The sequence below is a fragment of the Arvicola amphibius genome, chromosome 1 (assembly GCF_903992535.2).
Source record: "Arvicola amphibius chromosome 1, mArvAmp1.2, whole genome shotgun sequence".
Taxonomy (NCBI): Eukaryota; Metazoa; Chordata; class Mammalia; order Rodentia; family Cricetidae; genus Arvicola; species Arvicola amphibius.
In genome coordinates this window covers 21047585-21062179 of record NC_052047.1, presented here as the reverse complement: position 1 = coordinate 21062179, position 14595 = coordinate 21047585, and the positions used below count along the sequence as shown (strand labels likewise).

At 33.9% G+C, this 14595-nt stretch overlaps 1 protein-coding gene across 1 annotated transcript in view; it reads right to left on the bottom strand.

Annotated features, from left to right (window-relative positions):
- The window catches only part of Tecrl (trans-2,3-enoyl-CoA reductase like), a 74064-nt gene extending 59826 nt beyond the window's left edge, over positions 1-14238 (bottom strand). Inside the window, exons 1-2 of the mRNA XM_038315738.1 lie at positions 14011-14238; positions 97-148 (exon numbers count right to left, since the gene is read on the bottom strand). Of these exons, the coding sequence (XP_038171666.1) occupies positions 97-148; positions 14011-14238 (280 nt within the window). The remainder of the gene's footprint in view (positions 1-96; positions 149-14010) is intronic.
- Between the last annotated feature and the right edge of the window lie 357 nt (positions 14239-14595).

The following is a 14595-nucleotide window of genomic DNA, read 5'->3' as shown; positions in this document are numbered from 1 at the left end:
ATATATTTGTTCTATAGACAAACTTTTCTATTAAAGACAAATTTGAGCCAATTTAAAAATAAATTGACATAAATTTTCATAAACAAAAATACTTACACGCTTTGTGAAATTTTTGTTTGACATCATGAATAGTTGATGTTTGAGGTACCTGAAAAAGGGAAATACAATTATAAGAAAAACATAATTTCTGCTATACAAATATTTCAGACAAAATGTTAACAGTGCTAAAATATCTGCAAATTTATACTTTTGAATAACTTTTAAATTCTACATTAGCAAGTATTATAACAGCGATATGATATTTAAAAATATTTGTATAAAGCAATAGTAGTCTAATTTCAATCAATGTATTTCTCTAAAATATATTTTTAAAAACTTTATTTGTTCAAAACATTTGCTTTCAATCTTCAGTCATTGAGATAATATTAAGTAAAAATATGACTATTCTCAAATGTAAAAGGACTTATTGAGAGACAGGTGCTGGAGGATGTGAATTGAGTCATAGAGGAGGTAGAATAGAAAAATTGTAATACATAGGAGTATCATGAGATAAGTCATTTACATGATCTCATTAGTGATTGTATGCTAAATATTTTATTCAAACTCTAACTGAATTTACTAAAAGTGCACATAAACATATAGAAGATGCATTATATAATGGATTGACATTCATTTATCTGTAATTACTGAAAATATCTCACTTTAAAAATGAATTCAATTTAGTTTTATTTATATACATTGGAAAATTATTGAAGCAAATGGTCTCATCTTAACACATCAAGCCATCATAGTATTTCTGAATTTTCTGTTCATACCAAAGATCTGAGCTGAAAATCCCTTTCGCTACTCATTTATTACACTAACAGAGAAGCCTTCATAACACATCTTAATGAGCACTTAGTACAGTTTTAGAGCTTCTTCTGAGTTTTGTATCTAGAACAGCTTGAAGACTAATGGCTGAGATGATCCAGCCTCACAGGATAGTCTATAATCAGTACTTGACTATAATCTTAAATTTTCTTTGGGTCCCCACAAGATTATCAGTGCCCCCAATAAGCAAGAAGTAGCCCAGAAAACTACATCTACATTCTCTCCCCCCCCCCCCAGCAAAAAAGATTGTGGATGTTTGTCTTTGATTAGTGGGTTGGTTACAAGTTTTTATAGACAATGGTCAAGAAACAAAACCTAAAGAAAGAAGATTAGATTCAGAATTCTTGTGCCTAAAAGAAAAAAAAAAAAGGAACTGCTGTGGGAGAATGCTCTTGTACACTTTAAAGATGTTTTTACTCCTATTTGTTTAATAAAACACTGATTGGTTGGTAATCAGGCAGGAAGTATAAGTAGGGTAACCAGACCAGGGGAATTATGGGAAGAGGAAAGGAAGAGATACAGTCACCAAACAGAGACAGAGGAATCAAGATGAAAATGCCTCATTGAGAAAAAGCACCAAGCTACATGGCTAATCATAGACAGGAATGATGGGTTAATTTAAATTGTAAGAGTGAGTTAATAATAAGCCTAAGCTAATAGGCCAAGCAGTTTACAATCAATATAAGCCTCTGTTTCTTTGGGACTGAACAGCTATGGGACCAGGAAGGAAAGAAACTTCCATCTACATTGCAGCTTTCTTTGTTCTTCAGTGTGCATGGGAGATGGTCGGAATGTATGATATTTATATGTGAACATGTTTATTTTATGTTTGTTTTTTTGTTTTTGGTTTTTCGAGACAAGGTTTCTCTGTGGCTTTGGAGCCTGTCCTGGAACTAGCTCTTGTAGACCAGGCTGGTCTCGAACTCACAGAGATCCGCCTGCCTCTGCCTCCCGAGTGCTGGGATTAAAGGCGTGCGCCACCACCGCCCGGCTGACATGTTTATTTTATTTGATTAATTTCTAAATGTGAATATTTGAAATCGTTAAATAAAATGTGCATAAGAAATAATGCAGAAAATAATCCTCCATTTGTTTTGCATTGTATTATATTTAAGCCACAGATCAACAATGAATATGTCAATTTTACCTAATCCTGCTTAATGAAACTATGTTTGGTATTGTTAAGTGTTTTACATTAGCAACAGCTGCTACGCTTAGTGAGGACCCAGGGAGGCTGCCTGTACTCTTTTTCCACTACTTCATTTTGATTTCATTAATTATTCTTGTACACCCCACTGCCAGTTCCTCAATTCATCCTCCTAATCTACACCCCTCTCCTTGGTACTCAGCTGCCACTCCTGCTAGGCACAGAGTTCTTTGTCTGCTACCTTGCTCAGCCATTCTACCTATTCCTTTGTAACTACTCCTCTAGTGAGATATCGTTTTTCCTAGAGTCCCAGCAGTTACATTTGATGGAGACCAATGCCCTCCTTCCTTTCCCCCATTCTAGTCCTCCTAGAGTACAATAATCCTTTCTTAGCTGCCCACTTCAGCCTCTTCTCCAAGGTCATCTTATTTCCTTGATTCACTGTTATCTGTAGTAGGCCTAGTTCTGACCTTGTGGCATAGAACTGGATCCCAACCACTACTTAAGAAATCCCAATGTTCAATCCTTATGAATATCTTACAACCACTACCACACAATTAACTGATCTGGGAATGCTTGAAATATGAACCTAGAATTGCAACCAGCACTTTAGAGCTGTGACCAGTTGGAATCTAAACATTAAAACTCAAGAGTTACCCCAAGATTGAAAACTAGACACCATTCTACTAATATACAACCCTTCAGGTTGAATAATAGCTAGCAAAGAACTGAATACCCATATAACATGAAGAAATAGCATGAATATTGTAACTCCAAATACAAAGACACAAGTACAAAAACACAAAGACAAACAAAATAAGGTAACATGGCTTCTTAGAAAGCAGGACCACTATTTTAATGTTCTTTGGAAAACTAATTTAGCTGAAGCATAAGACAAGGATTTCAAAATAGAAACCGTGAATAGTGTCAGGAACTTCAAAGAGGTTGTGCATAAGAACTTCAATGAAGACTCTATAAAAAACAGAGTTGAATATAATAACGGAAACAATTCAATACATGAAAATATAAATGGATAAGGAAATGAAAATTTAAAGTAAAGGAAAATTGAAATAAATTTGAAATAAAAACTCAGGAAGTAAGATTTGAAAAGCTAAGTGGAAATCTCTCCAAGAGTTGAAGGAAGTGGGAGAGATCATTTCAGGTCTTGAAGAGACGGCAGAAGAAACAGACAATGAAAAAGCAGAGCAGTGAAAGCTTTAGACTGATAAATAAATTCCCAGTAGATTCTCGAGGGTTTACTGATAATTTTTAACTCCCAGCTAATTTTTTAGAATCTTTTAAAGGATGACTAAATATCACAGAAACCTAGTCATTGCTATAAGACATTCAAATATACAAAGAAAGAAATAAAGATCCCCCCACATTGGAAACTCTAAAAGTCTCTTCATTAATGTTTCCTATAATAAAGCAATCATGCTAATATGCAAGCAAGATAGAGTATTCTAATAGAACGAAAAATGTGCATCTAAAATTTAGCAGATTGTAGTTGAGACTTTAAACATCATTGGTTTGCCAACATTTACGTTGGTGAAAACAAGGTTTTCATATGCAAGAAATCAAAATTGTGACTGCATTCACCATCTGTGGTCTGTTTCTAGAAAACTATTCATACTCTCACTGCTTGCAAAACTATATTTTTGTCATTTTTTGAGAACTCTTACAATTGAATGTATAGCCATGAAGTACTGTCAATAATACCTTTCATAATATAAAAATTAAATGGTTAACATCAGCCGTTTCAACCCATTTGTTAGAAAATTTTAATATTGAACTAGAAATCATCAGCAAATGTTTGAAAAATTATGTCCATAGTACAGAAGAAGACAGAACAAAGCCAGATGAACATCAATGATTAAATAGTGAGGTATAAAGGCACTCCCATCACACAGAAACCCACGTACTCAAACACTCAGTGCCAGGGTGGTTGGCTGGTGAGAACTGTGTCTTGCACAGTCCAAAAGTAGCAAACCCAGGACCCAGGAAAATGGAACAGCAACATCTATAAACATCTATTGCAAATGTGATAATAAGTTGAAAATTTGCTGTATAATTTAAAAGAATTTCTTTAGCACACAAGTAATATTTTACTACTGACCAGAATTTAGTTAATTATAAAACAGATACTAAATACATATAAACTAAGTTTCATAACTTCTAGGACTTGTTCAAAATTTTATAGAGCAGCAGGGATTTTTAGTTTGAATGCTATTGACACCAAATTGTGGATATATAAAAATTTCAGGTTATATAATATTTGATTTTAACTTAATTGAATTTTAATTATTAATTAAGAAATAGTGGAACAGATCAAATAAATCCAATCATCTACATTCTTACCTTGGTAAAGCGTATCTATTTCTATCTGTTGCTAGGGATGTAGATGAGGACATCTAATGCTTGATTAAGAGGCATGGGAGCCTCTGTTTGATCCTTAGCACCCCATAAACTAGGTGTAATTGGTACTCCTATATTCCATACACTTAAAGAGGTAAAGTTAAAGTGATCAAACATTCAAGGTCCATTTCAGAAACGTTGCTAGTTTTGTAAAACCCTGAGTTACATGACATTGTTTCAAGGGGAGAGTGAAATTACCAGTTGAGAGGGCAGATCACAAGGCATACAACAGAACCCAATTTATGAGTTTATTAGCACAGCACTAGGGAGGCAGAGCCAGACACATCTCTGGATCTCTGTGAGTTCAGGGCCAGCGTGGACTACAAGAGCTAGTTTCAGGACAGGCACCAAAGTTACACAGGGAAATAGTATTTGGAAAAAACAACAGAAAAAAAGAAAGGAAGGAAGGAAGGGAGGGAGGAGGGGAGGGAGGGAGGGAGGGAAGGGGAGGGAGAGAGGGAGGAAGGAAGGAAGGAAGGAAGGAAGGAAGGAAGGAAGGAAGGAAGGAAGGAAGGAAGGAAGGAAGGGAATTTATAGTTTATTAACAGAGAAGAGAGTGGTAAGAGGGTGGGTGCTCAGGTCTCTCTGAAAGATGGTGGAGGAAGAAAGCATGGCGAAGGGCATGCCTAGCTTTTAAAGGCCATCTAGCTCATGCACACAAGGGCTTACATTGTTGTGCCAATGTATAGATCCTTTGATTAAGCCACATGTACATCATGTCAAGTTTGAGGACTCTGGGTGGCTATGTAAATTTCCTGAATACTTGATGGTTCATGTGTGGCCATGAAACTTGTAAGTGCCAGTGCTTGGGGTGGCTAAGCATTCGGCCAGAATACTGGCAACTTTGGGTGGTGGAAATGATAATAGAAGGTGCAGGATATTTGTAGTTCATTAAATGTATATTTTTATAAAATCATTATATGTGAAAATGAGCTGTTCACATATATACATATTTATGTGAGTGTGTATATACGTACATATTTAAGCATATGTTCTCCCATCCTAAAACATTTATATATTATAGTAATCCTTCAATTGATACCAAATATGCCGTTTCATTAAAAAGTTGAGGATTAATATGTATGTCAATTTCTTTAAAATATGTATCCTAAAAATTTTCAAACTACATTCATCTGAATAAATATGATTATAAACAGTACCATAAGAGTAACAATAGATTATGTGAAATTTTCATTAGAAGTATAGCTTAAAAACAAAAGCAATAAAACCAGAATAGAACAATGTAATACAAATTAAATTATTTTTGATTTTTGAAGTTTTACCATCTTCAGAGCGGAATTAACTCACATTTGTATTGACTTGGTTTTAAACTCTGATTAAATTAAGTTCAGATTATAACTAGTTTACACTTGGTGACATATAAATGACAAAAAGGTAATAAATCCATGTTCAGTAATACATAGACCTATATAGACAAAAGAAACTCATTAAGACAACAATTTATCAGATGCTTTGCTAGAGAAATTACTAATTATGTTAGAGTATGAGTTTTAAAATCACATAATTGATGATTGGATTGTTATAAGCCTTGAAACAGAAATTTTAAGTATTTCATTTTAGAAGCTATAAAAGTGCACAGTATGAAAAATTAAATGGTCACAAGACAGAAGGTCAGTTAATTCTTGTTTTATTAAAGTGAAAAGAAACAGAAGTACAGCATTCCTTTGCTTAAAAGAAATAATACCAGATGCCCAGAACACTGCAAATAAATCCCTCGAAAAGAGAGCATGTGATATTTATAGACATCATGCTACAAAAGATGGGTGGGTTCAGGTTACTCCTTTAAATCCTAGAAGATCAACAGGGATTATTTAATGACCTTCAGTTTGAAAATCCACCAATAAAACCTGATATCCTAGTGCTTGGAGCCTGAGAAGTTTGCAAGTGGGAAACTGAAGTGGGTAACAACACCTAGCTGGCTTTCCTGTCTAAACTCCTCTACGGTGGTTCTATGGCAGTACAGCTTTTTTTTCAAAGTCTGAAGGAACAACAAGGTAAGGTAGTGCACTTAGAGGAGGTAACTGTTGATTTGGGAAAATGACATTACTGTCAGAGATACCAGCGTGATAATCCTTCCTTTGGACACATTGAGTGGAAGAGATTTCTATAGCTATTCTAAATTTCCTCTGTAAAAAAAAAAAAAAAAAAAAAAAAAAAAAAAAAAAAAAAAAAAAAAAAAAAAAAAAATGGTAGCGGACTTGCCTAACAAGCAAAAGCTGGGGCTTTATCCTCAACTCTACCCAGTCCAAAAGAAAAACAAATTTCTACCTGAACTCACCCAGTTCCTTTTCCATACTTCTTTAAAAATAAGTTTGGTCCCCTGTTCCATCAGTCTGAATGTGGCTGACGGTAGAGGAGGACTGAGAAACCAAGGACAACGGCGATGAGCTTGAACTCTACAGCATGAAAGGGCTCACTGTGAGCCTTGTCAGTTTGGTTGCTCACCTTCCTGGACTTAGGGGGAGCTGGGAGTACCTTGGACTTAACATAGTGAAGGGAATCCTGATGGCTCTTTGGCTTGGAGAGGGGCGGAGTGGGGGTATGGATGGAGGGGAGGGGAGGGAAGGGGGAGGAGGAGGGGAGGAGATGGAAATTTTTTATAAAAAAATAAAGAATTAAAAAATAAATAAATAAATAAAAAGTTTGTGTTATGTTTACTTGTGTCAAACTATTTGTACAGGATGATCATTTATAAAAATAAAAATATTTGAAGTATATGAAACATTTTTGGTTTGGTTTGATTTTTCAGGCTAAGGTCTGGGAGAAATGCTCCTACTGCAAGACGTGTATGCAGTCTTCCCTAAACTTGGTTTCATGAATTTCCTCACATATTATTATGCATTGATGTCCAGGATTTATATCAAATGATGTTCACAACAATCTCAGGCACTTCCTCACATTTCCTTTGATCCATCATTCAGTTGCTTTAAATACCTAATGCATGACAAATGATATGTAAACTAAAAGTATGCTTTAGCTTTTAGAGAATAATGATAAGAATAAAGATTCTGCAGATATACAATAAATGTACTGTACAGAATCTCTTATTTTAATTCCTTAATCCATGGGTGATAAAATACACAATGCAGAACCCATTAAAATAGAGGGACAAATACACATTGAAGAAAGTGTATATAAGGAGGTAAGAAGAAAAGAAGAAGGAAAGGAATGGAAAAACAAAAAGAAAATAGCAGCCTTTAGGATTATTGAACTGCAAAGAATTCTGAGGGTACTTGAAAAAAGGCAACTCAACAAACTTAATGAATATACCTTCACATAATAGTCTAACTAGAAAATGTTTAATTTGTACAAAATTACTCAGTGAAGCCAAGAGTCACTGCCAACGGCCTTGATGGGGAGTCAACAAAGCCTGGCACATTCAGTTGAGGCAGGATCAAATCTACCACCTCCACATCAAGACTGAGCAAGGCATCCCACCATGGGGAATTGGTTCTAAAAAGCCAGATCATGCACTATAGATAGATCCTGGTCTCACTTTTGAGTCTGATCAGGTTCTACAACTGTCACCTACATGCAGAGGCCTTGCCCTTTCTGATGCGTGGATGAGGGTGGACTGGCGGAGGAGGGAAGAGGGTGAGGAAGGGAAAGAGGGGACTGTAGTTGATATGTGAAATGAATTGAAAATTTTAAAAAACGAAGGTAAAGTTTCATAATTGTGAAAAATGTATAACTACAAGGATCTTTTGTGATTTCATTATACGAGTTCAAGCATACATGCAGCTTGACAACCCAAAGAGTGTTAATGTGTTTAGCATAAATATCAGTATCTACTTAGCTCATGTGCATCTGTGTTGGTTAAATTTGGTTTTTTAAAGTCACACAATAGTTGATATATAATAATTAAACTAATGGAGGCAGTCCATTTGAGGAAGGGGTTGAAGGAGAAAGGAAGATGTTGGTCAATATGTTTAAGACTGAATTTAAATAGTTGTAAAGATTAACAAATTCTGGAGATTTTTGCAGATAAAGCAAAGCTGACTGTAGTTAAAAATAACTAAAAGAAGATTTAAATGTTCTCTACACAAAACTATGATCAAGATTTGTAGTAATTGGTATGCTAAATAGTCTTATTACCCACTACCGTTCCACAATGTATACACCTCTCAAAGCAATACCTTATAATCATAAATGTACATGCACTAGTGTTATCTGTCAAAATAAAAATATGATGAAACTCTATAATGTAAATAATCTTCTCAATCATTTTCCTAGTGTCGAGTTGCCTTGTTCAGCCTCAATATGAGAACTTTTGTCTTGTTGTATTATATCTAGTATTTCCGTTTTTGGTTGTTGTCTCTTGGAGGCCTCCTCTTTTCTGAAGGAAAATGGAGGGAGAGTGGCTATGTGGAGAACATAGGTAGAGGGGAAAAAATCATGGTGGAAGGGAAAAATATAGTCAGAATGTATCGTATAAGGAAAGAATCTATTTTCCATTGAAAAATTAAAGGGATATTAAGCCTGAATTTATTGTTATACTGACTTAAGATTATGTTTTATTCATGTTTACATTTTAACTAAAGCTATTTTATTTCTCATATATAAAAACATAAACTACACAAGACCCATCCTCTGCCTCAAATAATAATAAAATCACACATTTCAGTGTTTCTTATAGTATAAATGGTAAATGATAATATTCTTGTTTTAGGAACAAAGAATTTTTGACAATATCTAATAAAAACTGCTCAGATATCCAATAACATTCTGATGTATCAGAATTAAATATCCAAAAGCGAATAATTATATCATTCTATAACAGAAAATGGAAAGAAGTGAAGAAACTCACAAATGTGAGCCTTTTTCAACCTTGTCTGCAGGGTAGAGAGTTTGAGATTGCTCAAAATTGTTGACAAGAACCAGGGATACACATCCTGACCCAAGATGTGGTTGCTTGCTTACTTCCTTCTTTTAACATTAAGATGGCCCCTAGGTAGACCCACTCCACACTCAAAAATGGTCAGGATGTGCAAACAGACTTGTGCTCCTACTTTTGAAACAGGAGGTTTGATTTTGGGAGTGGTGGCCTTCAGGATATTTGATCTAGAGTGACATCACCGCCTAAACAACAAAATGCTAATAACTTAATATCTCAAAGTATTGAAGCAATTAACTACTTGAGTTGTGCTTTGTATCATGTTAAAGAAGGAGTCTTTTGTTGCCTTCTTTCCTCTTTTGTATTGGGGTAAAAAAGTGTACAGAAAATTAAGTGGAGGGATTTCAGTATTCACTGGAATTCCCTCTGGTTTCACTATTTTTCTAATCCCCTACCATTGTAAGTGGTATTTTTGCCAAATCCGGTCTCTGACAGAAAATTGAATTTACAATAAAACAGAAAGGACTAAGCTTAGAAGAAACAGGTAGAATGTTGGAGATGCTGATAAAAGGGGAATGAAAAGAAACAGCAGTCTTTTAGTGGCATAAATGTGAAATTTCAAAGAGAAAGAAAAGAAAAAATCAGTTTAAGGAAAATGTTATAGCCATGCTAGAACAGAATGAATTAAGGAACTAGCATGCTGGTTATAATTTACAAGAAGTATTTAAGTGCTGCTATCCACAACTAAGGATTTACGGAATTTCTGGCTATTATTTAAAGGTACAGGTTATTGTTGTTGGGTTGTTTTGTTGTTGTTGTTGTTTTGAGACAGAGTTTCTCTGTGTAGCCATTGCTGTCCTGGAACTAGCACTTGTAGCCCAGGTTGGCCTCGAACTCAGAGAGATCCTGCAACTGCCTCCCAAGTGCTGATTAAAGGCATGTTCACCACTGACTGACTTAAATTATGGTGATCTACTTCTATTATTGTGTCCACTGTTGAATAGTAACTCATTTGTTGATCATGATGGTGATGTTTCTGTTTTTAGAAATTTAGAATTTTTAGAAAGATTCTGTTGGGGACAAAGAGTAAACAAAAGAATAAAATAAAGGGACCTCAAGTTCCTTTGAACAAAGATCAAATAAAAGAGAATGGGAGAGTATGGGAAGACTGATTACTTTCAGTGTGGTATATCCTGGCTCTGCTCTTGACTATGTTACTTAGCAGCAGATAAGCCTGTGTTATTTTTAAATAAATGAGATAATGACAGGAGCTAAATGTTAATAATTCACTATTTTCTCCAAATATATTTTCATGCAGGCTCTTAGATTTTGATGTCCCAGTAATTTCTTAGAAATGATACTTAATGAATTTGAAATTTCATCTTTTTATCATTTTAATTACTTCTATTATTTTAGCCATTCATGAAAATATGTTAGTTAAATAAAAGTACTTAGGTGATTCATTAAAATCAAGACAGACTTTGTTATCAGAATAAAATAGTCTACTGATTAATTATACATTAATTTAAAGGTAAATTATATCTAACCATCTTTGGAAAAAGAAGGAGGCATACTTCATTTAATAGAATGATTTGAAACAATGTCTTTGTATGGGAATAGATTTACATATACTTTACTTACAACTTGATTTAGAAAATAGGAAATGATTATTCTTTTGTTATAACACTTTAATTTTAAACTATCACATTTTGAATAGGTGTCATTTACTAAACGCATATTGATTGATTAAAACTGTGCCAATCATTGTACTAAATGCAGAAGATGTTGAGGTGAAATAAACAATAAAACCTCTAGCTTTGTGAATCCAAGATACTACAGTCAGACCAAATAAAACAACAACAACAACAACAAAAGTTATATAGCAACATTTGTAGAAAATGAAAAAAATAAATAAAAAAACATGTTGGCACAGACTGAAGGTTCAACAGTCAGAAAGAGCCTGTGAGAAAATGTGACAGATAAAAACGGAAAGGAAAGCATGGCCCAGTTGCCAGGTGGAGTGTATTATCTGACACGATTTAACAGTTAGCTCTGGTTTCCATGTAGGGAATCCACTGCAGGTGATAATGACCATGCAGGGTGAAGATGGAAGCATGCTGGCGGTAGAAGTGGCAGGGATTTGTCAGCGCAGGGGTATACTTTGAAGGTATTGTCAAGAAGATTGATTGTGTGTGGAGCATGAGATTAGGAGATGAGTCACAACTCCCAAGAGTGTGGGGAGATTTATTTGGAGGGTAGTTTCCATTTACAAACTTGGAGATCTCTATGAAAGCTAATTAGCAGAAGATCAACATGGAGTCCACTTGTGGTATTTGAAAATGCTAATTGTAAACTAAAGATATCAAAAGTAGTATCAAATCATTAATGTTAATAAAATTAAATTTGCTAGACTCTTTTCTTAGAGTTTATATTCCCAAACATTTTCTCTCCAAATCATGAGTACAGTTAAAATAATTTAGTTCATATTAGATTCAAGGCACTATTCTAAGAAGTCCCATAAACTATCTGCTTCAGATATACTAAATTAAGTATGACTATAAAAGATGCAGATAGACAGAAAATGATGGAGAAGATGAGGATGATAGATGGCTGATAGGTTTGATAATAAATACCTAATGCATGAGATGATGAATTAGCAGAGATAAAAAGTAGTCAAAGAAATATTCAACACAAATGTCTTGAGATGATTTCTAATTGATTAATAACAGAAGATGCTGCAAATCCACTGTGACAGTATCTAGTGAGGACTGGGATTCGGCAGTCTTTGTCACTGTGCACTGGCAATTGAGTGAGTTCCAGTTCTGAGAAGTAAGGAAGAAAAAGAGCCAGTGTAATACTTTGGATCAAATAAAAGGGGAGGCGCACTGACAATATAAACACTCGAAGAAAGTAATAGAAGGAACAAGACACATAATACCCCAGAATTTTCATGAGAAAGACAATAAAGCTTAAAATTAACAGAAAAAATAGTCTTTATTATGATAAATTTAATAAAAATAATAAAAATGCAAATTCATTCATATCTCTTTTCTCTCATGCACTTTCATCACTATGAGGCATTCACTAAATTACTAAATAAAAAATAGCAAAAGAACAAAAAGGAACTCCTCAATATAAAATCAGAAATTAATTTAATATGTCAAAATCTTAGAGCTTGAAAGGATGTGTCAGTTTGTAAGAGGTGGCTGATATAGCACATTCTCTGATCTGGGTTGAATCTCCCATAAGACAGAAAAATGAATAAAATAACAGTGCTACAATGGATGAAGTATAGCTATTTCTGTAATATTTTACCATTACAGAGGCAAATCCAAGGATTTTTAGAGTTGAATGTGAAATTCTTAAGATAGTAGCTCAGATTTTTTCATTTTTTCCAATTTAATTTTATGCAAGTGAAATTTATTATCATATCCTCACAGAAAATATTAAGTATGAAAGCAATAATTAGAAAGTATTTAATTTTTTATTATTTAAGGTATAAGTGTTCTTTGCTTTATTCTCTCTTCTGTACTTTTAATACATTCAGACATTTGGATAGTAAAATATTGCAAATGTCAGCTATCTTTGGCAAGGTTTAAAGTTTCAACAGTTTTCTCATTCCTGAAAACACTGTTTCACAAAGCAAACAAAATACACTTATATTAAACAGAAACTTACTATATGAAATCTATGTATCAATTTTTCCTTTACATAAAACACAGTCATCACTTACAGAAATATAGATGTGTATGATTTGTTATATGCAAATAGATTATTGGAGTCTCCTCAGTGTTACCTGTGATCTGAATTAAAATGCAACAACTTAATATAAAAAATTTATTTACCTAAAAAGTAAATAAAGTTGTTCAACTAGTAAGTTGCCTATAATATTATAGCTACTAAGTTTGAAAATATATAATGTTTTAGACAGCTAAGAAGAGCAGTGAACAGTGTTTATCTCGCAGCCCACCTTCAACATGGTTAAATGGAGCAACTTATTGGATACTTTGTTTAGACAAACAACAAATATTTATGTTTCCATAAAAAATAAATAATTTTTTGGACAACATCACTCTTGTAATAAATGAAAGTTATAGTCTTTTCCTATAGAGAAACATATTGGTATGTGATTAATGTACTTGCATCTCCAGGGTTCATTCTATAATTTTCTAATCTAAGATATTCAGAATTCATCATTCTGTGGGAAACATCTGTGTATGCAGATGTGGAGAGATGGCACATTAGCTAAGCGATACTCTTCAAGAATTTGAAGACTGTGCTTTCAAAAGGTGGAACTTTTAGAAAAACAAACAACTCAAAACAATGTGCTAAAATGCCTACATTTTAGATACATGATAAATACTTTTTAACTTTTGTGCTCGTTACTTCCTGGTTTTTTCAAAAATTGTTAAATGATATACATTTTATTGTTATAAAGTATGAAAAAAAATCTATGCAATTTGTGTTTTGTTCTAAATACTTATTCCTAGGTTATGGACAGCAGAGCAGGAAATTAAGTAAAATATTAATTAAATGATAATTTTGAAGCACATATGAAAATGTAGAAAATGTTTCTTGCTGTGACGGTAAATAAGGCATCTTTTGTTCACTCATAAAGCTATGTTAAAAATTAGAAATGCATTGATTAAAGTTCTGTTGGCTAAAGCAGCAGTCAGTAATTTGTGCCTAAGAAGAAACATTTAAAAAGATAAATAAAGCTTACCTTATCCACAACACATATCTGTTTTCTTGTATGGGCATCCAGTATTTCAATCTCAAAGTGAGTTGTTTTAGAAAGTTTGAGTGCTCGGGTTGTCTTTAGCGGGCCTGCTGAGAGTACAAGTTGTGACAGAGAGTGGAAATTTCTTGTATTATTCTTCATTGTGGACTGTGGAAGTCCCTGGAATAAAAATTCCCTCTTGCGTTCCAGGGACTTGTGCCTTTTGAACATTGTGTGAACTAGCAGGGGAATCTGGCATGTAAACAGGAGCAACTTGCAGGAGAGCTCCCTGTGCACCCGTTAAATACTGCTGCGGGAGTCCTGAGAGGTCAACTGGCATGCCATTCCAGCAGTCTAGTTTTATTTAGCAGGCTCGAAAACAATGACTGATCTGATTTCTATATATAACACTATTGAGGACTGCTGCAGAGAAGGGCATTGCCTTCCGCATTTGAATTATTTCTTGCTTTCTCCTTTTATCTCTGCTACTTATGAGTACTCTTATCTGAAATTCCAAAGCAAAAAAAAAAAAAAAAAAAAAAAAAAAAAAAAAAAAAAAAAAAAAAAAAAAAAAAGAAAGAAAGAAAG